This window comes from Rhagoletis pomonella, unplaced genomic scaffold, assembly GCF_013731165.1.
Source record: "Rhagoletis pomonella isolate Grant_MI unplaced genomic scaffold, Rhpom_1.0 Rhpom_scaffold_00005, whole genome shotgun sequence".
In the NCBI taxonomy this organism is placed as follows: domain Eukaryota; kingdom Metazoa; phylum Arthropoda; class Insecta; order Diptera; family Tephritidae; genus Rhagoletis; species Rhagoletis pomonella.
In genome coordinates this window covers 75,717,044-75,738,937 of record NW_023458559.1, presented here as the reverse complement: position 1 = coordinate 75,738,937, position 21,894 = coordinate 75,717,044, and the positions used below count along the sequence as shown (strand labels likewise).

Here is a 21,894-nt window from a genome sequence, read left to right as displayed (position 1 = left end):
ATGACATTGGCCATGATGACAATTTTGGTACTAAAAACTGAAAGAAACCATGGCTTACCTCGCAAGGTGCTTACCTATTTTCCTAGTGGGAAGGACCTCTTATAGTACAACAAAGATGTAGACAAAAGCATACAAATGATTACATAAAAGTAAATTAAGTAACGGATTCGGTACTGTAAACCTAGATACTAAAATTATATAAATACGTATGTATGTAAAAAGGGTACAGTGAAACCTATCCTAACGGACACCTCTATTAGACGGACACCTCCCTTGGGCGGACATTTTTTCCTATACCAAGTTTTAAGTATAAATTTCGGAACAAATTACTCTCTCTTAAGCGGACACTCTCTTGACCGGACGCGGACAGTTATTTTGCATAAAATTGACACAAAAACTCTGTTGGGCGGACGCGAACCTCTTATCAACGGACATTAAGATTTCTTTTCATAGCAAATCAAACAAAAACCTCCGTTGAGCGGACGCGAACTCCTCATAGGCGGCTACTAAATGGAAAAAATGTGATTGTTATGCAACCATTTAGTTTGGTTTGCGCAGTGGTTTAGGTTCGTTATTTGAATTGTCAGAAACCCTTGGAGACTGATAGAAACATGAAAACTATTGATGAAAAAGGTACTGACACTGAAAAATATTAAAAATAAAACTTACGTCAATCGACAATTTCCCAGTTTTTTATGTAATGAAGCTATGATCTTATGTAGTTTATGGACTAAAATGTAATATTTATTTTTATTTTGTTATTACTTAATATGTACTTACGCACATAAATGAAATGTGCACTTTTGAAAAAATACATGCACATTTTTGTTTGAACGATGTATATCTTATATCTTTTATTCAAATAAGAAATAGTGACTATTCAATTAATTAAAACATTAAAAAGTTCTAAAATAGGCTTCCCCTCCATTAAGCGGACACCTCTCTTGGGCGGACAAAAAATGATTGACGGTGAGTGTCCGCCCAAGGTAGGTTTCACTGTATTTGAACCCGCTGAATCTAAACCAGAGGTCCGTTTGATTTGTATACCCTCAAAATGTCGAGTAATTTGCGAAAACCCGAAAAATTGCAAATAGTCGAAATTTTCGCAATTTACTGGAAATTTTAGGCTATACGAGTCAAACGAACCTCAGATTCGGAATTAGTGGGTCAAAATACATGTATTTGGGAGAGTTAAAACCGCACACCACTTTTTTGTATGCCGGTGTAATTAACAATCGTAGTAAATTAAAATAGTAATTAGCAATAGTAAGATTAATATTAAAAATTATAAAAATGTAGATTAAAAACTAACATTCTCTTAAATGAATATAGATATGGAGATCACTTGAAGTTATGTAGTTGTTTTTGTTTCTTAAGAGCGTGTCAGACGTGCCAATGCAATATATTTCGAAATGGCTTTCAAATCAGAAAGCGGTTGCATGTACAGTCACACTTTGCATGTAAGTGTCTTTCGAAATAGATGTTTATTTCCGAAAGGCGAATTGCAGGCTGCTAGTGCAGCACGAGCATATTGAAATAAATTTCCGAAATCGATTTGCGCTCCCTCAATTGCAGTCACATCTTGCAACTTTTATTTCGGAAATTGATTTCAGAAACGTGAAAGGTCTTTCTGGCTTTTTTCACATCGAAATAAAATATCTCTTTCTCAAATTGACAGCGAAATACATGGAAAGCTGGAAATATTGCCACGTCCGACACGCTCTTTACATTAGCATTGCATAAACATATACATAACGTTGACGAATAACAGTCGTTGATGATGTTAATGACTCAAGTATTTGGTATAATTTCGATTTGCGCATTCATATTGACGTTAATACCACATAATAAAATATACAGTAACAAATAAAAGTTCTTGACCTCGTAATGACCAGCGAATATTAAGCAACAAATATTAGAAAGGCGGATAATGGCGTTGTTTTTCCGTATTTGCGAACAGCGATCAATATTCTGTTAATTTCTTAGCTTAAGTTTGAATATGCAATAGGTTTGGCAATAGGTAAAAAATGCATTATAGTAATGAGTTTCTATATCTAGTCGGAAAATTTTTTAGTATCTAAACCCATGTACATACATGCATATATTAGTTCTTGAATTTGTGTACATTTGTAATAATAATAATTTTATAATTAAGCCTCCTTTGTTTGATTTTCACTTCCATGTACGATTATTTAGCGCAATGTTATTAAACTATGTAGGTATGTACATATGTAAATGTATTTATGACTCAAGAGCTGCTTGCTTTTGGCAGTTTACACTTTTCTTTAATTTGCGAGTTGCATATCGCTTAGGAAAACCAGTTTCAACAAATATGTATGGTGTGCTCCAAAAAGGGGCATTACTAAAAAAAAAGTTTGCCTTTTTATGTATTTAAATGTATGTATGTATACTAAGTACATAACGTCGCCTGGGTAATAGATTGTCGTATGTTAATTTCGGCAAGTTGTGGGAAATCGCGATTGAAGTTTGGAATGCAATTTCTCAAAAACGCGAAGATATATCTTCTCCAAAGTTTCTGAAAATGTTACTAGTTCACAAAATTCTTAAATTATTTAATTTTTAATGTTTATTGTTAATTAGTTTTAAGTTTATGAAGGCTTTTCTTTAGTAAGCGTCATCTGTCCACAATTTGGCAGCCACTTTGTATGAAATACGACAAATTTTCTACCAAATTAACCACACTTTTGACTCCATATCTCGGAAACTAAAGGAGATATCCGAAAATGGACAACGCCATTTTTAAGATATTGATTAGTTTAATATGGCTGCATCACTAATTAAATGTTTACTAATGTATCGAAAAAATTATAGTCAATATCTTGGAAACTATAGGAGATATCTAAAAACTGATAACACCAATCGAAAGACCTTATTTCAAAATATATAACTGCATCTAGAACTAAAAATCGTCAAAATGGCGCTTACGACAATCTTTTACCCAGGCGACGATAAGCACTTGCTATCGAATGTAATATCTTTATTTAAAAAGTAAACTTTTTTGTTAAAATACGATTAGTTAAATATAGGCGTTTACAAAAACGTATCATCTTATATGTATTTGTATGCATGTATTTTAATATATGCCTACATAAAGAATTCAGTATTGAAATTATGTAAATAAACCAAATTTTTAACGTTGATCAAAAATAGAGGTTTCCTAATTTGGCAAACAAAAATTGTGCAATTTTTGCAATCCAGAAAGTTCAGTGTACCTACATATGTATGTACATATATACGTATGTATATTCGGAGGTGGACTGAAACGATAACCCGCGTATTAATTGTGATCACACCCCCAAACCTCAAAATATTCAACCAAGAAGTTTCATAACGTGGTTCCTCTCGCCACTACTGTTTTAATTTCTACATATCAAATCTTCTGAAACCCCCAGAGGCAATTTTTCCGATCTTATAAGGAAACAATTGCTCAGTATTGACCTCGAAAATAAATGGCTACTTCTAAGATATGACCAATTTTTTAGGTGAATAGCTTGGCCTTCTTCCCTACGAAATTTACAACTTGGACAAAGGCAAGAATGATAAAGCTGCACAATTAGCATTTGTAAAGATGCACTTATTATGCACATAGATAGGTAGATAGTTAGGTATAGCACTGCGACCGGTAGGTCTATGTACATACTTATACGCATATTTGAATTCTCACATTTTTGAAACTAAACTGATGTTTTTATTTTTTCAACTTTCAGCACCATGTTGGATGTAATGCAACCAGTCAACATGGATTTATCATCCAAAGCCGCCGTCACAAGCCACCCCGCGAATAATGAAATCGTAGTGGTGCGTGCCAAACCGAAGAAGGTGTTCAAGCCAAAAGCGCGCATCAATCGCATACCTCAATCTTTGCTTGATGATCCAGTGCTGCAGAAGGCCATCGATCGGCTGCCCTCCAACTACAACTTTGAGTTGCACAAAACCATCTGGCGCATACGTGAAATGAAAGCTAAACGAGTAGCGCTCCAGCTGCCTGAGGGTTTGCTCATGTATTCAATGATTATAAGCGATATAATTCAACGCTTTACTGATGCCGATACTGTCATCATGGGCGATGTTACTTATGGCGCCTGTTGCGTCGACGATTACACAGCTAAGGCTTTGGGCGCCGAATTATTGGTGCATTATGGTCACAGCTGTCTCATACCTGTCGATCAGACGAGCGATATTAAAGTGCTGTATGTTTTTGTCGATATCAAAATCGATCCATTACATTTTATCGATTCCGTCAAGTTGAATTTCAAACCAACTAATGGTCAGATAGCACTGGTGAGCACTATACAATTTGTGACTACATTACAAGCAGCATCGACTGAACTGAAGGCAGCTGGTTATGATGTTATTGTGCCGCAAGCGAAACCCTTAAGCCCTGGCGAAATATTGGGTTGCACCTCGCCCGACTTGCCGTCCAGCACTAAGCAGCTAATTTATCTCGGTGACGGACGCTTCCATTTAGAGTCAGCCATGATTGCGAATCCCACTTTGAAGGCGTATAAATATGATCCCTATGAAAAGAAATTCACAATCGAAGAGTATGATCATCGTCAAATGCAATCGATACGTTACCGAGAAATCGAACGCGCCAGAGCAGCCAAGAAATTCGGTATAATAGTGGGGACTTTGGGGCGTCAAGGGAGTAGTCGTGTACATCGATTCCTCGAAAAGCGTTTACACCTCAAAGGTTATGCAACGACAACAATTTTGCTCTCAGAGATCTTTCCACAAAAGTTAGCACTCTTCACCGACATTGACGCATTCGTGCAGATCGCTTGTCCACGTCTCTCGATCGATTGGGGCTCTGCATTCGCTAAACCACTCCTGAATCCATATGAATTGTCTGTTGTGCTTGGTGATGTGGAATTTACACCTCATAACACTGCACCAAAAACTAATGCATATCCCATGGATTTTTATGCAACCGGCAGTCTGGGTCCATGGACACCCAATTTCAAACCGCCAGCAGTGGGGGAATGCGATAATAAACCGTCCGAAGCGTGTTGCGGTCGCTGTGTGCGTGCCGAATTGGAAAAGGACGACAGCGATGCAGCGCGTGCGGCTACAATAGAAGACATTTTGGATTTCAAGAAGGGATAAGCGAACAAATATCGTAGACTACATTTTTAAATATACATAAACAAAAGCAAAGGGGTTAAAAATAAAGAAGCTTAGGTTTAGTTAGTTTAGCACATTATTGTGATGTTATTCTTTTAAATAGGGAAAGAGAGAAGAAACACAATGAGTTAACTGAATCCATAATAATTAAGCTTGCATAAGTGTTGGTAAACTTATAAAGCTACAAACTCCTTTTGTAAATGTGTAATTTATCACTGCTGCTATGTTTTAACGCGTTTACTATTTAAATTTTGCTTAATATTTTTATGTTTATACATATTTAACATTTTAGTATGTATTCTTGTACCTTAAGTTACGAATATATTGTAGCATTTTGATTTAGTTAGCTTCATTTATTTAATGCTTAGTAAGGTTTTTTTTAATAAAAAGTTTTGGCATTATGTTTTTGTTTTTTAAATTACACTTAATTTAATAATGTGAATATGCAATAACTGCAATATTAAAAATGCGTGTATAATTGCAGTGTAGTTCCGAATAAACGAATATGAAATTTATACGTACATTATTATATTATTCACTTACTAAAATAAACTTGGATTTGAATTTTAGGAGCCAACATGGCCTATGCCACAGTTATATTGTGACTTTTGCCAATACGCTAATTGGTTTCAATAAAAGTATCTGACTAATGTAAATGAGGCTATGAAAAACAGCATTTTTGCATGGCAGGAAGCTTCGTGTACATATGTACGTATTTCAAGTGATGCCGGCAAATGGCAAGCTAATTATAACTGCGGCTTTGTTTATTATCGCTGCAGTGTGTGCCAAAAATGACATTTCGTGTTTGGAAGTTAACACACTGATGGTCGTCAGTAGGGTTTCCACGAGTCAATTGGGATTGAACGTAAAACGTCACGCATGCTGTTGTTTTGCGTCTGCGTTATTCCAACCCTGTAAGAGGTCGGCGAAGTTTTCAATGGCTCATCTGACTGTAGTTCTAGAACCATGTGAAAATGTCTTTTATATCGCGAGTCCCTCTCCACATGTAAGACACACATTTGATATACCGCCGCTGATTCTGGATGAAAAGGAGTTCAGTCAAATTCAATATTCAGAAATAAATTTGTTACTCTGGTTTCCCTGTCCCGAGGAGGCATGCCACAAATTGTTCGTAATTTATCGTTCTGGTAGGACTATAGTCTTGACCTACTAGTGGCTGGTGTCCATATTGGCGCAGCGTAATTTAAAAGCGACTGCCCTTTCGCCTGGTGTACTGACAGTAAGGTGCACACACAAGAAGGCGAGGCTGTCAAACATGACGTCTAACATTTTTTGGTTGTTCACGGTCGGAATTAGAGTGCGATTAACTTAAAAGTCTAGTGTCTATCCCTAATTTCCTATCCTATAATTTCCTTTTCCTATCAGCTGCATTTCCGCTTCAGTTAAACGTTTGACATTTCCGCTATTCCCACGGCCACATTTTTACACAGCCAAAATCAATTCGTGCGGTGTGGCAGCATTCCACATTGTTTTTGTCTATCTTTTCCCCCACATTTTTCGCTTTTTTTCTGGTCTTTTGTAATTTTTCGTATTTGTTATTAAATTTTCAGAGCTTAATTAAATCGTAAAACGTCTAGTGCATTAATTTTCATAGTAATATTAATACCTTTATTTAAAAATGCTGAAAAGTAGTAATATAGAGAGGTACATAAATGACTAAAAACAATATAATCAACCGCAAGGCCTTTCTCAGCTCCTTCGCAAAGGGTCGGAAAGCCACAAGTGCTACAATGATAACGGGCCAACGGACAGCAACAAAAAGAGCTGTACAAGTATCTGGGTCATAAACAAATTTATTGACACTGCGCCGTCTATTAACGATAACATAACACGCAAGATACCTGCGTTTTAATCTTGTATTTTCCATGATAAAATTTGTATTTCAATTCCAGTATTATTAATGCTGTAGAAGCGGGAGGTCAGCAACCGAGGCCACAACTGCCGTTAGCACTGAATAATACCAGCTCGAATGAAGCAGATGAAGTGTTCATACCACAAGGGAGCAATGCCTACGCTGCATCACTCTCAAATACTTTTGGTAAAAACGATGACTGTGAGGATAGTAATGATAATAATGGTCCAACAACAAAGCAGGCAAGCAGTGAACAAACACCAGATTCATTGGCCACCAAACAGTTGACCGCGGGTTTATTGCAAATATTCGAGCCACCACTAGCAAAAGCGCGCGGTCAGCTGAAAGAACTCATGTAAGTTGCATGAGATTTGAATCAGTAAAAAACTGTGTACATATGTACTTAGTTCTCTATTGTTTTGGTATAGTGGAAAGCAGAATAAAATCTACATTGATTTATCGGCTGAGAAATACAAATTAGATGATGCTGAAACGACGAGGTTACATGAAATGGTAAGTGTATACCTTGAAGAATAAATTCTATTGTTAAAAATTAATGCAATTTCCATTGATTCATTTGAATTTCAATTGTTGATCTAATTTGAATATAAAGGATGTCAAGATTACATGTATTAGAATTTCATTAACTTCATTGTGCTACATTAGAATTAAACTTTCTGCTTGAACATTTTATATTTACTCAATTTTCGATGAAGTATCATTAACCACATAAACAATCTATTTGCGACAAAGTACCAAGTAGTCAAGAGGCCTTCCACTGTGCATCCATTTCTCCTTTTTGTTTTATATAGAGCGGCACAAGTTGAAGGGCTTCTACTTTCACTACCCATATAAAGAAGGTAATTTATACTTTCGCATAAACTTTAAATTGGAAAAACCCCTACTTGGAGGCATGTAACGAAGCACTTTTTAATGACTTCATTTAAGAATGCCTACATAAATTATATTCTGGTTAATATATAACTAAAACAAAAACGTTTATGGTTCGCGTTTATCTGAAGTCGCAACGTTCAACGATATATGTATGTATATCAGCAAATTCAAATCGCGACAATGTTATATCTTTGAATATCATAAAATTATTTATTACATTTGTGTTTATGGACCTCACTTCGTTTTATTACAGATGAACAATGTAAAAATTTATCGCGAGAAATTGGTGAAGATAAAAAAACAAATGCAGAATATTTATCAGCGCACCAAAGTTTTGAAGGTATGCGTTTTATTTAAGTTTTATGATTCTGTTTGCTGTTAGCGATCTTAATTCAATTCTTATTTGTTGAATAGAAACGCGCATTTAACGTGCAAGTGTGCAAGCAAAAAGAGCTCCAACGCAAATTGCAAAAGCAGCAACAAGAGGAGTCCTTAATCGCCAAGCAACAGCAGCAGCAGCAACAACAACAGTAGAAAGGATTTCGGTAGGATTTTCAGAATGTTTATACAAAATCCGTTATATATTGAAGTTAAAAATAATAATAATACTGAAAGACTTGCAATTTGTTTTAGTTAATAAAGAATAGATTTTGATTATATTTTATGTAAATGTAGTACCATGTATAATTAAAATACACTAATACAAAGGTTTAATAAAAAATGCCCTTAAGCATTATCATGCTTAATGTAAAACGAATACATGCTTGCAATACAATTTGCCTAATTTAAGATGAATTGTTCTGTATGTATGCAGCTACTTTGCTACTCAATTATTCAAAGAAATACGCTTCTTTTGTGCTAAGGGCAACATTTGAGCACAACGTTATAATGCTTTGGTTTTGAGCAAAAAAGATGTATAAAGTAAAAAGCCTTAGCAAACTAAAAAGTATAATTTAAAATTCTTAACTACATTTTAAAAATGTTATATCTTACTACACTACACAGGCGTGATAATATTATTTTATAGCGATTTTATATGTAGTTAAAATAAAATTTAATTCCAAAATACAAAGTATTTAGAGACTTACCCTCAACGTATAATTAGCTATTAAAGCACACAGGCGTACTACTTTGCACCTAAATTAAAATAGAAATGAAATATTAAAATTTATCTAGTGGATTGACGAAACTGCTTTCGTTACGTAAACCGCATGCAAGTTACTAATTCGTAATTTGTAATAATCTATAGCTATCAAAACAATTACGCTAAATTTGACATCAACTATAAATGCTTATTTGTGTAGATATGTAAAATGTACAGTTCATCGCGAATACACTCAAATGCTACAATGTCAGAAATTTCAAAAATACCATACACATTTACTATTAACTAAGTACATCCACAATTCCATAGATTATGTACGTAGTTTTTTGTTGTTGTTTTTGTTTTCCTTCTAATAAGTACGCAAAAGATTCACAGCTCATAGTGAGAATAGAACATCAAAGCAAGAAAAGGCAGCTGCCGTGTGCTCAAAGCCGATATATTGCAGCTACAGACCTGCTGCACGCACACATTAGACCGGGAGAAACTGGCACACGCCATAGACCAGTTGATTACTTATAAGCAGGAAATCTTTTTTTGTTAATCGCTTTTTTTAAGCGACAATACTGTATTCTGGTTCGTTGAGCATATGCATCGCATCGTTGGGCGTCAAATATTTCACCGTTCCTGGAAATGTGTCAATGTTCGAGGAATGAGAGAAAAGAAAAATAAAATGTAGAAAGGTAAGTTTAATAAATGCAATTCAAACATAGAAGCATATAGGAAAATAAATCTAAATACAAAATATATATGTATATGTACGCTAATAGATGTAACAATACGCAAATCTTATATAGTACTAATACATCTATGTATGTAGGTAATTGAATTTGTTGTCCAGACCGAAGTTTCATTTGCATGCAATACGTTTGCTAGACTTGCTCACTACAACATTGTACTTGGAGATAAGAATTTATAGACACTGGAATAATTGCTATACATATATTTTTATGAGCGCAGTAAATGATAAACGTATCAGCGTGGTAAGGAATTGGAAGTAATTTTGAAAATAAAATATTTAGATTGTTCATATGTATGTAGGTAGTTAGTTATACATATGTATGTGCTCCAAAAGTAGTTCATTTGATAAGTTTTCTTGCCTATGAAACTCAAAGAAATTATTTAATCTAATGATCAGTAATTTGTCAATTGGTAACAATAGAAGTATTCAACTGAATATAGAATTCGGAGTGTGATAAGCCTGAAGCTCATATAATTTTTTTGGATTATTTTTTTCGATCTTTACTATAAAATCAAAGGAAATACTCATAATTTGCTGATTATACATATTTAGGTAATCAAAATTTGTACTCCGTTTTGAGGCATAACAGTTATATATTTTTAAGTACTAGCTAGTTTGTAATGGTGTATCTTGATTATACATCATATGTAAACAAAGAAAATTTAATTTGTGCTCGATTTCATTATTATTGACTTTAAATAAGAGCAGCACGTCTAAACTAATGCTTGTTATATAGTGGAGATGGATTTCTCTTTATTTGGAAGGCGTTTCCTTTGAGATTTTCGCAAAACCTTTAGTTTTTCTATACTATTTGATCATTGATTTGACTTTTGTTCTTCGATCGTAAGTATTTGATGGTTTTTGTTGTTGTACCATCATAAAAATTCCCAAAAGGGTTCTAGGGGAATCAGATGGAGCGACGTTCTTGGCCCGATATAAATCAGGGTCGTTCTGGCTCCGTAGGCCCGACTGTCGGAGGAACATTATTTGGTTTACATATATGTATGTAATGCAAAAAAATATACAAGTTAACGATACATACTAAATTCTTTGTAAATTATTGTTTTTCACACAAAGTCTAAAACAACAAACTGAAAATTATAATTGTAACTTTCACGTAAATCACAAAACGAAAAAAATAACATGCAATACATATAGACTATCAAACATATGAACTACATACTTTTCATTACAAAATGCTAACTACCCAACAAACATTTAAGTTAGAGAACGATTAGAAACCGATTCGAATTCTAGTCGAAGAATTATAGCATACTCTACAAAATGGGAACTAAGTTCTCGATATCGAGAAAAAGCTTAGTATCTAATCTCATACTAACGTTGAATTCTAATTGGTTTATAATGTATAGTATTTTTTCTGATCATTTTCTAATCGAATTCTAACATAGTTCTCTTACCATAGAGAAACATTAGAGAACTGCATTATAATTCGAATGTAAATCAAATGTTTCTCTAACGTTGAAGACTGTGTTTGCAGGGTACCTGAATAATTATTAAGCAAGCAATCTGTACATGCAAATATTCATCTACTAGGAAGTAATTTGAAATTACCTGACGAAAGCACTTAAGTGCTCGAAAACAGCGAAACTTTTACTGAACTTTTAAAATTTGTTGAAAATTTTGAGCTCCGAGCTTTCTGCTTTTCGGTGTACTCCTTATTTATGTACACATTTCAATTTTGTTTTCATTTAGAAATGCAAATAAAAGTTTTTTTTTCGAGAAATTTAGTATTTATTCAAAGATTCACACAATGAGCACCTGACTGTTATATAAAAGTATCAAACGTCTTAAAAATAAACTGGCTAGCAGGAGTAAAGAAGAGCCCTGTTTTCGATTTGAACTTGGTTTTAGAAATAACCAATTTTTTATTTTAGTATAAACTATCACTGAGATAGCTTTTTTTACTTTTAATAAAGTGGTTTTATAGCATCAAAAATCGTGGGAAAAATATATGTTCAATAAAAAACTATCTGTACATAAAAATATTGCGCTAATACTTGCTATGCCTAGGGCGTTGCTCTGCTATTCACCGTTTTCGGTGGCACTTTTTAAGTACTAAATTACTTATATTTTTTTTATCAACCTTTTAAAATCAACTTAAATCCACGTCAGTAAATTCAGCGTTAACACCTTTAGGCGTTTTTGCATTTACTGTCCATATGTAACCATTTTCTGCTGGTAAATTGTTCACTTCGTGCGCAACATTATTAACTTCCGTTTGCTTACCATTTGTATCAACAGCATTGCGTTGCAAATATATCTGCACACATACATGCACAACAAATACAATGAAGGCGAAAATTCCGAAAATCAAGAAGGTTCCGCTACCGCTTACAGCGGCAAAGAGATTGCCAGCAATGAGACTGCCCATTGATACGCCCACACCTTCAAAGACTGCACCGACTAGGCCCTGCATCAAACATATTTTTTTTTTTTTTTAATATCAATAAAAAGTAGAAATATAAAGCGTTTGTTTAGTCCACCCACTCACCTGCATAGTGGCCTCTGTGCCCGGTGGCGCTACAATACTCGCATACGACGCCATCGTTGAGTAGAAGATACCAAATGTAACACCATTCAACATTTCAATAGGCAGCACATACCATGGATTCACCAGCACAGAATAGAGTATGAAACGCACGCCAAATGCGAATAGCACCAAACTCATTGCATTAACGTGACCGATTTTCCTTAATATCCAACCAGAAAGGAAGAAAAAGGGCAGCTCACCACCGAAACATTGTATGCCCATGGCGATACCCTCAAGTGTTTTCATTGAATTTTGACAGCCTTCAAGTTTTTCGCCTAATTCATCCAAATGCATAAAGAGAAAGTTCCAAACGAGTGCCGTGCATAGACCAATCGAAACGCACCAAATGAAAAATATCACACAACGTACTGAAAGGAACATTTTACCGACATCTTTGAGAATGTTGGGTGAGAGGTGGGTTTGTGTGTGCTGTAATGAAAGAAAATACGAACGAATAAAACAAAAAATGAAAGTTAAACGAATATAACGTAATTATTAATGCAAAAAGCACTAACTGATTTTTTTTTTGGAAAGTTATTTTAAATATGAGTATGCTAATATGGGACACATTTACACACTTTAAACAAATTTCAAAACAATATCGTGAAAAGATACTAGATTTATTGACTATTTAATTAATATGGGTCGTGCTTTCTAACCCAGTCTTAAAAAAAGCCTCTGCTATACAATTTCAAATTTGTTTTTAGGCACCTTTTTCGTTAACAATACAAGTATGTATGTACGTGCATTTCACACATCGATCATTCACAACCTCTTTGACTTTAATGTTATAAAAATAAAAATCATACCTTTAATTTCGTGGATGATATCAGGTCAAAGCCAATTATCACCAAAGTCATCCAAAATACGATTGTATAGTCTTTAGTAGCACTGCCGCCAGACATTTTATCTACTAGCACACCAGCGATAATGGAAAATACACCGAAACCTATGGATCCGCACAATCGCTGATTTCCATACAAATGATGTCGTTCACCCAATATCGAAAAGCATATGGCATCACCGATGCTCACCACCACCGCCATACCAATCCAGCTCACAATGAGCATGATAAAAAAATACCAAAATTGATACATGCCCGTCACATCACTGTTCTTTATCGCTGCACTCTGCACCAGTTGGCTATGGAAATATTTATCATTGCATTCAATCTGACAGCTTGTATTGAATTGTGACTGTTCACGTGGACAATTTAAAGTTATATTTTCCCCATTAATTTGACCTTGATCGTGTGGTATGACAAAGAACAGATGGTCACTTGCCATCACAATTTCGCTCATATTGACAAATGTTGTAAAGTTTAATTGTGGATTATTGCGATCAGGACAAGTGACATTACTTGTAATACTGCCGTTGTTATGTAGCCAGTTGTCACAAACGAAGTCCCATTGCTCAGGATTAGCGTGACAGTATAGCTGGCAAGTTAGTACGCGATCGCCATAGTAACTTTCGAGATTCTGTTCTATGCACTTATCAAATTCGGAATAATATTTGAGATCGGATGCACCACCGTGACAGTGAAATTCTACAGTAGGCAAGGATTGTGGAATGGATGGCGTAAATTGTATGAGGAAGAAGGCCACGGCGGTGAGTACTTCGCCGATAAGGAAAAGTGTTCGATGACGTTGATAACTGCAAGAGAGGCAAGATTTTTTATTTAAATGAGTTGCAATAGCTACAATAAGGAGTTTCAAATGATATATGTACATATGTAAATAGAAATATGTATTTTTTAGGAGCCATTTAAGTCGAGTAAACAGCAAATACCCGCACTTAGTTACTTTTTGATTGGTTTTTGTAAGGTTTTGAAGAGGCGCCTGGATTTTGATCAGCTATCGAAATTGGGCCGTATGATCAAAAACCAAGCAATTGCTTTTTCTTAAACTTTCATACCGTTTACTTCAATTTTGTTTGAATAAATCGAGTAAAATGTCTGATATTTATGAAAAAGCAATTGCTTTTTTTTTATTCATATGGCCCAATGTCGTTAAATTATTTCCTTTAGATGTGTTTAAGTTCTTTAGTCAGAGTGCAATTTAGATGAAGAAATTACCGTTCATTATGAGAACGGAGATTGGTATAATTGGCGACTAAAACCAGCTCCTCAAAAGGATCGATGAAGGTTTGCGAAACTAAAATTTTAAAATTTGGAGATCTTTAAATTTCAAAACCATTGAAATGATAACGACATTAACTGTAAACATAGCTGCAAAAAACTATCCGGGCAAGCGCATGGTAATTGAAAAGACTTCCACAATCAATTGATCCACTTACCGATCTGCTATAAATCCAAATAGCGGTTTCGCTAACATGCCAACGATCGGCAAAATTGCATACATTGTGCCTACCACCACTGTAGAGAAGCCTAATTGACGCGCCAATGTGGGCATGAAAGGCATTACCGGCGCCGTTCCTGAAAAAAGAATGCGATAATTGTAAATTATACAAAGACCAAAGTAATAATAGTGAGTAATAGAAAGAAGTGTTAAATTGATCACACGCAAATGTATTGAAACAGCCAATAGATTTTTAATAAAGTAGACGTGAAAAGTCAAAAAAAGTATCCAGTAAGTATCCAGCTATACTTGCAAACATGTGCATGTGAGTGCAAAAGTTAGCGAAAAATACTGTACAAGTGTGACGAAAGGAATGATAGCCACATGCGGCAAAAAATTAAATTAATTGGCACCAAGTGGTAATCGAACGTTACAAGTGGTATATTGAACTTAAACGTATGTATGCATTACTTTTGTCTGTATTATTAACAGTTTGCTAGCTTAAATTTGTTAAACACTTGTTTTAGAGGTTGAAAAAGTACGTACCTGCATTAAAAAAGAAATAATGCGCCTTCATAGGCAGTAGCTCCTTATCAACTTTTGGCCACATGGTTACTCGATTTCGTTGCGCTCTCGACTGGCACTTTCTGCGCGCTAATCGTGACTAACTACTATTTATGAACAGTCTTGTATATCGTCCAACTAATCGCTCCCGTCGTGAATGAAAACTTTTTCTAAAATAATCTTTACACATACGTGTTGTTTGAAATCTAGCCTTTTATTGAAGTATCATCTTAGTATAGTTAACTTACCGTTGATAACAAAGTAGTTTTGTTTTTGTCTTGTCTTGTTTTGTTTAATGTTGATACAAGTGATTAAATTCTGGTTGATTAGTGCGCGTGTTAAATGGATATAGGTAGATATGATGACGCTAATCATTACTTTAAAAATTCTTGACGAAGCTACATATCCATCGTGCTGGATTCCTTTCTAGGCGAAAAAATTCTCCTGAAAAGATTTTAAGCATTAATTGCTGAGTATACAACTATTGAACTTGTTTATTCAAAAGCTTTAAATTACATACATATTTCTGATAGCCGCGGGTTTATTGCTCCAAAAAAAATAATTGTATTGGCTGAGGCGAGCACTTTCCTAGCACTTTACGACAAACGATTATAAGCGTTATGTTTAGCTACTAAAGCGTCGTATCACATCGAGTAAGTTGCGTTGAAATGCGGTGTTATAGAATGCACTCGCACTTATGTATTTCTACTACAGTAGGGTTAATAATCATGCCAATCGTTAACAGCTGATTAGCTAAAAATAAATGAATGCGGTAAATGGTTATAGCTAAGTAAAAACTGGCATTGGTCTTTTTACACTATTACTAAATAAGTTTGATTGCTTTAAATTGTTAAATGCATATTGCTATCTTTGTATCAAACGAACTCATTCCAACGCCTTTATAATTAGTACAAGAAATTATACTGTGCAAGAAATTAACTGACCTCAATTATAACTGAGTCAATTTTCACAGCCGAGTGTTTGTAGTTCTACATTTTTGTATTTATTGTGCTACGTGCATGCATAAGTCATCACTTGGTTGAATTGCACAATTTTCCCACATGGCGTTCAGCACACTTCCTTCCAACTTTCTTATTAGAATTCTCACATCTAATAAAATGATCTAACTTCCTATACATACTTACATTTCCTTCTTGTTGCTTTATCCGGATTGTACGCGCGCAGATCAGATCGTTCGTACTTTTAACCCTTTCGCTCTTTGTGACGTTTAGTTCAATGTGTTAGTGAAAATATTAAAAACATTTATTAAATATAAAACTAACATGGACTTAAGCGGATTAAGCAACATCCTCTCTTGATTCCACGAAATGCAATGACCAAGGCAAGGCGAATTCATTCAAGGTGGTGCTGTCAGAACAGCTGAGATTTTCGTCGAGGTGGCTGCGAATGTCAAAATCAAGTGTTTGTTGTACATTTGTTGTGATGTTATCAGTGCTGCCGTTTGCTAATTTTCGAGTGAGGTGTTTCTGAGCGCTTTAGAAGGAAAAATGAATGCAGGCTTCCTCCTGTAAAATTAAAGATGTATGCAAACTAGAATATATTTGATATTTTCGTCAAATATTCATTAAATATTTATGAGCCTTTCATGTGTAAATTTAAATAAAAATGTCGGTTAGACCAATTTGCTGCAACCAAAACTCTGATTGGAGAGAGATGTTGCCAGCCGTCTGTTGCGCAGGAATGTTGCGGTGCGTCAAATTCCACATGTTGCTGCGGATATTCAACACGAAAAACCAGTGGCGGTATCGGGAGGGACCTTTTAGTGAGCTTTTTTTGCTAAAACAATATAAAGTGATAAACACATAGTCGACATTTATTCCTTTTACATATACTTTTTTATTATGTTACGAAAGTTGGCAATTAAAAATCCTGAAATGTAATCAAATCATACAAATGTTCTTGTTGCGCAATGTATGTAGTTGCAAAGCGCCCAGTGCCATATGCTGCTGTCTGATATTCAACGCGAAAAACCAATGGCGACTTAGCAAGGAGTCTGTATTTAGCTTTTAAAATTCGGTATATTTGCTAGTATTATTTACAATTGAATAAACACATGCTTTTTATAATATATGTATAATTAAATAAAAACCAAATGAATTAAGTTTAAATGCACTTTTTAAACATTTTCGTTTTTATTTTTAAATGATTTTTGTTTAAATAACTCATCTTGCTTACTGCTAACAAATGTTGGCATGATTTTAAATAAAACTGCTCCCTCTATTTTTTCTTTATGAAGGTGCATACCTATACTTTCCTTGTCATAAGTTCAATTATAATGAACTTCAACAGCAAATAAAACGAAATTAAATAAATTGCAGTAAAGTTTAAGTAAGATTGAACTAATAAAAAATATAATTCAAAAATTGACAACCAATCTACATAAATGTGTGTGCCAATTCAGAAAATTGGCAATTTAATCGTAAATATGGCTGTAGTGTTGTTGATAAACGTGTATATAGTTTTCTTTTTCTTGCTGCGTCATTTGAGCTATAAGTTCATCATTGATTTGATCGATTGGATGTGGTCGTCCGGAAACATGCACTGAAGGAATATCGTCATCATCGTCTTCTGATTCGGAATTGATAAAGTTATTGTAATCAACTTTGGCTGCAAGTAAGCAATGAAGAAGTGCTAAGTAATTACTAATACCTTCATACATATAAGGCCCGCAGTCCCTTTCTACTCACGTATTTTCATATTATCTATGTCCTTGTCGTCATCACTAGAATCACTAGAGTCTGCGTTCGACGATCCATATTTAAGTCCTTTTGCTTGTGCATCCTTTTGATTGGTTTGCTTTTCGTGTTGTAGCAACACCGACATAATATCTTCATTCTCCTTTTTACTGCGATTATTTGTTGAACCACCCACGCTAATCGTATGCTGCGTGGATGATTGTGCCGCTTCGTTCAAAATGGCATCGGTGGCATCATGATTGTCTTCCGTTATAACCGTACTCTCTGTCATCCAGACTGGGCGAGCCTTACGTTCGGTAACAGCTTCCTGTACATCGCCGCCAATACTAACATCAACACGCGTTTCTTCGACTGCAAAACCTTGATTACGTGTCGCCTCTCCGGACCATTGTTGACCATCAGGGCGCTGATTGAGAGGTTTGTTCAGGCTAAAGGTCGGAACAAGAGAAAAATATGAAATTTTTAATAGCATAAAGAAAGTCGAATCATACCCTCGTATTGTGTCGATATCAACAGGTTCGGGTTCAAGTATTTCCGGCGCTAACTTAATGCCTTCCACTTCCCGTAATAGATCATAAAGTGGTTGTAATTGCTCGTTAAATCGCGCCAGCATTAAACGCGAGTCTTTCTTTGGCATCGCAGAACTGTCTTCCTCCACAGGACTGCCGCAGTATGTACAGCGGAACTCGCCTGTTGTGAAATCAAAGAGTTGATCGGCTTCGAGATCCGTAAATGTTTTATCGCAGTTTGTGCATTTGAAGCTGGCACGACTGGTGGCATCACGTTCTTCTGTTTCCATACGCTTGCGCATCAAATCCAATTTATATTTAACAACATTCACAAATGTCTTATAATTAATGAAATAGTAGTTGACCTTTTGTGCTTTGCCATCAGGTCCTGTCTCCATTTTTAAACGGATCTGTATAAATTTGTCATTGCGCAAAGTTGAGATACGTGCGCGCATTTGTTTCTTTTCGAAACGTAATAGCTCTGCAATATCATCTTCCTTCATGCAAGGATTTCGCACCAACATGTCAATTATGAGCGCATCTTCGATCGAGTAAAAGCCGCGGACAACAAGACGTGCCAATTGCTTTAGACTGCTTGGTACTTCGGTAACATACTTGGTTTCGGTGGCATTAGCCATTGTTCAGGAGAACCGAATATCAAAGGCCTAGAATTGTGGCGAAAAATAACATTCTCACTATGAAAATAATGTTAGACGCTTGCTTATCTCCGCACTAATTTTAGGTAAAAATTATTAAATTAAAAAAATACTGAAAAATTGCAAATTCGAAAGACGTCTAAACGCGCTAAAATCTATAGCTAAGAAAGTTCCGAGATTTTTGTACTTTTACGAGTTAAAAGAATAGTCCTAGACGCCCCAGTTCTTACCGGCCCACTAACCCCCTTAACCCTACAAACATCCGGCACTGCTCTTTGAAACATATGCTCTGCGTCTGCGCCGCAAAACTCACCTTCAATTACAACATGTTGCAGCTACATTTACTACACAATAACAACACAACCTTATTTTCCACTGCTTAGCAACACGCAAGGGAGGTGGAATCCGAACGAAATTTCAGTTTTGACGCGCGCATTCGGGTGAAAACAAAGAAAAATTCGTGAAACTTACCTCGCTCGTCGATGATCGCAATGCTGCTGTGAATTTTTCGCCTTCAAAATTTTCACGTTTTCAACTCGTCTCCTAACTGAATTTCATAAGATTGTGGTAAAGCAATGCATTGTGCTTCTGCTATTGGTAAATATGCTTCGATCGGTGGATTAAAAGTTAGGAAAATTTTAATTGAAACCGCAACACGAAACGCGAATACGCCGTCGCCGAAAGCAGGGTGTAGCAAAGGCATGGTGCTGTCAAAGAATGTTCGCGACTGGTGATTTTGCTGCAGGCAAGTTTGACAACTGGCAGTGTTCACAGCAAGGTGTTGGCGTAGGTACAGGGTTATACTGCAGTTCAGATATTTGGTGGTATAATTTCACCATGGTCGATTGGAGAGATTGGTATTGAAAGGTTTTGAATTTAAAAAGAGTTAAACGTTTAATTAAAAAAATTAATAAATTTTAGCTCAACCAGGAGATTTTGTTTTATTTGAGAGAAAAATGTTCTAAGTAATGATATACAAAAACTTGCATGAAACAAACTTGATGAGTTGCTGAAGCTTACAAAGCTATAAAACATTTGTATTCCATTAAAAGTTTATTTATTTATTTTATTCATGCATTTTATTTATTATTTTCCTTTATTTTATTTACTTATTTATTTAATTTATTTATATAGATTTTGTACATAGTAAGACTAAATCTTTTAGTAGTGCCTAGTAGAAAAAATTGAGAGCGCGAAAATGACAACTGAACTTGGACCAACTACACCTATCACAACAACAGCTATTTTTCTTACTGGAAAATAGTTACTAGCATGATAAAAATATAGTAAGGTAGAACCGCTGAGAGTCACTTTTAAAATTCTTGACGTTTCCAAACAATTTAATTTTTAAATTTACTCACAAACTCACACACACATTTTCATTTTCAATCTCAAGCAACAACAATTTCGAACAATTTCAATTCTTTATTTTCAATTTTATATGATTTTAAAATGTTGGCAAACTTCAAAAAAAAATCATGGCCGACAAATTGAGAGAACGGTTCTACCTTGCTATATTTTTATCATGGTTACTAGTTCTACAAGATCTTTCGGAGATAGCTGAAATCAACATAAGAGCATTACCAAAGTTCATTGTCTCAACGAAATGGTTTGAACCTTAGCAGTGTTGCCAGATTTTCTTTTCAAAAACTAAGAATTTCCAAGAAAAAACTGTATTTTCAACAAAAATTGTAACCTCCAAAAACGCGGGGAGTTTTGGAATCTTAAGGTTTTTAACTGTAAGATAGGAACGCAGCTGACCCATTTTTATTCAAAAGAGGATTGCTGATTTCAAACGAAACTTAAATATATATTTGATATATTTTAATTTATTTGGGCCCTGATCGGGCCTAAGTGTGCTGGCGCCCTCTGGACCTAGCAGCCACTTCAACCCTCAACCTAATTTATTTTTTCAAATCTGAAATTTTCACAAAACTGTAATTTGTAACAGGATGTAATTTACTGTAATTTAAGGCGCATTCGCCGTTTTAGTTCTGAGCTTTTCTTCCATGTGGAACAACAACCACATGGGAAAAAAAGTTCTGAACTAAAATGATGAATCCGCCTTTACAGTTAAAACAGTTAATATTGCTACATTATCAACCTAACGTAAGTAACTGGATATTTTTTTCTTAAGGATACAAAAACATAGCTAAAAGTTAAGTAGAAAAGTTGGGACACAAAGCTAAAGTGAAATGCAGCAATTTCGCTAGAAAAATAAAGAATCAGTGGAAAATCACTATTAGCACAACTTTCCAATAAACTTCGCAACAATAGCAGCAGCTGTGGCGAAAAACTTCGACCAGCAAAGCGATTTCCCGCCAAAAAATCAGGAAACGCGAAACTAACAAACTTTAATAAGAAAAACAAAAAAATTAACTGGAATGATATGGGTTCTCAAACGCACACCACAGACTATCGCTATTTGCTCAAGCGGCGTCTTTGTATTGCATACTTCAAGGCGAATGTACCACAAGTACTGCCAAACAATTCGAGCGAAATGCAAAAAACACATTGGCGTTGATGCATCGTATTATTTCGAAGTTTCGCGCAAATACTCGTAAGAGTGGCCATATGTGGGAGTGTATGTGTGCATTCCCTGGTGAGGCACAAGTGACTGCGTTTTCTGTGTACTCATACTCGCTCGAGTAAATATTAAATGGGCTAGACGTAGACGTCAATGAGTCTGGGCTGTAGCATTATTCATGCGAGAAGAAGGAAGAAAATGAGAAAAAAAGCATAAAAATAACAACTGAAATATAGTAGCGCTGAGAGACACGTTGTGGGTGTTTTGGAGTCACATGTTGTTTCTCGTGTTTACGTAATGTACTCCTATATAATACA

The 21,894-nt window shown here is 35.2% G+C and overlaps 4 protein-coding genes and 1 long non-coding RNA gene across 11 annotated transcripts in view; 2 read left to right on the top strand and 3 right to left on the bottom strand.

Annotated features, from left to right (window-relative positions):
• The window catches only part of LOC118739585 (2-(3-amino-3-carboxypropyl)histidine synthase subunit 1-like), a 180,935-nt gene extending 175,392 nt beyond the window's left edge, over positions 1-5,543 (top strand). The window contains exon 2 of the mRNA XM_036470998.1: positions 3,729-5,543. Coding sequence (XP_036326891.1) covers positions 3,733-5,127 — 1,395 coding nt within the window. The 5' untranslated portion in view covers positions 3,729-3,732 and the 3' untranslated portion in view covers positions 5,128-5,543. The remainder of the gene's footprint in view (positions 1-3,728) is intronic.
• Positions 5,544-5,561: 18 nt separating this feature from the next.
• LOC118739597 lies at positions 5,562-6,407 on the bottom strand. The gene is made up of 2 exons (XR_004993036.1): positions 6,237-6,407; positions 5,562-6,184 (listed from the first exon to the last, which is right to left on the bottom strand). It is a non-coding gene; the product is annotated as an uncharacterized LOC118739597 (long non-coding RNA).
• LOC118739592 (biogenesis of lysosome-related organelles complex 1 subunit 6-like) lies at positions 6,382-8,669 on the top strand. Its single transcript, XM_036471021.1, has 5 exons — positions 6,382-6,810; positions 7,059-7,373; positions 7,447-7,531; positions 8,166-8,252; positions 8,327-8,669. The coding sequence occupies exons 1-5, from the start codon at positions 6,785-6,787 to the stop codon at positions 8,444-8,446; spliced, it is 633 nt and encodes a 210-aa protein (XP_036326914.1). The 5' UTR covers positions 6,382-6,784; the 3' UTR covers positions 8,447-8,669.
• Positions 8,670-8,893: 224 nt separating this feature from the next.
• Positions 8,894-16,593, bottom strand: LOC118739580 (major facilitator superfamily domain-containing protein 6-like protein A). Of its 5 annotated transcripts, none has more exons than XM_036470991.1 (9): positions 16,314-16,588; positions 15,689-15,921; positions 15,417-15,612; positions 15,151-15,348; positions 14,603-14,741; positions 13,117-13,960; positions 12,269-12,736; positions 12,004-12,187; positions 8,894-9,641 (listed from the first exon to the last, which is right to left on the bottom strand). In XM_036470991.1, the coding sequence occupies exons 4-9, from the start codon at positions 15,212-15,214 to the stop codon at positions 9,568-9,570; spliced, it is 1,773 nt and encodes a 590-aa protein (XP_036326884.1). In that variant the 5' UTR covers positions 15,215-15,348; positions 15,417-15,612; positions 15,689-15,921; positions 16,314-16,588; the 3' UTR covers positions 8,894-9,567. The 5 variants fall into 5 exon arrangements, with proteins under 5 accessions (XP_036326884.1, XP_036326882.1, XP_036326881.1 ...); XM_036470989.1 differs by having other exon boundaries at positions 9,572-9,641; positions 11,861-12,187; positions 16,314-16,593; XM_036470988.1 differs by lacking the exon at positions 8,894-9,641 and having other exon boundaries at positions 11,870-12,187; positions 15,151-15,338; positions 16,314-16,593.
• Positions 16,594-17,497: 904 nt separating this feature from the next.
• LOC118739586 (general transcription factor IIE subunit 1-like) lies at positions 17,498-19,807 on the bottom strand. 3 transcript variants are annotated; one of them, XM_036471000.1, is made up of 4 exons: positions 19,364-19,807; positions 18,377-19,059; positions 17,877-18,313; positions 17,498-17,796 (listed from the first exon to the last, which is right to left on the bottom strand). In XM_036471000.1, the coding sequence occupies exons 2-4, from the start codon at positions 19,030-19,032 to the stop codon at positions 17,603-17,605; spliced, it is 1,287 nt and encodes a 428-aa protein (XP_036326893.1). In that variant the 5' UTR covers positions 19,033-19,059; positions 19,364-19,807; the 3' UTR covers positions 17,498-17,602. The 3 variants fall into 3 exon arrangements, with proteins under 3 accessions (XP_036326893.1, XP_036326894.1, XP_036326892.1); XM_036471001.1 differs by having other exon boundaries at positions 18,377-19,089; positions 19,522-19,807; XM_036470999.1 differs by having other exon boundaries at positions 19,522-19,807.
• Between the last annotated feature and the right edge of the window lie 2,087 nt (positions 19,808-21,894).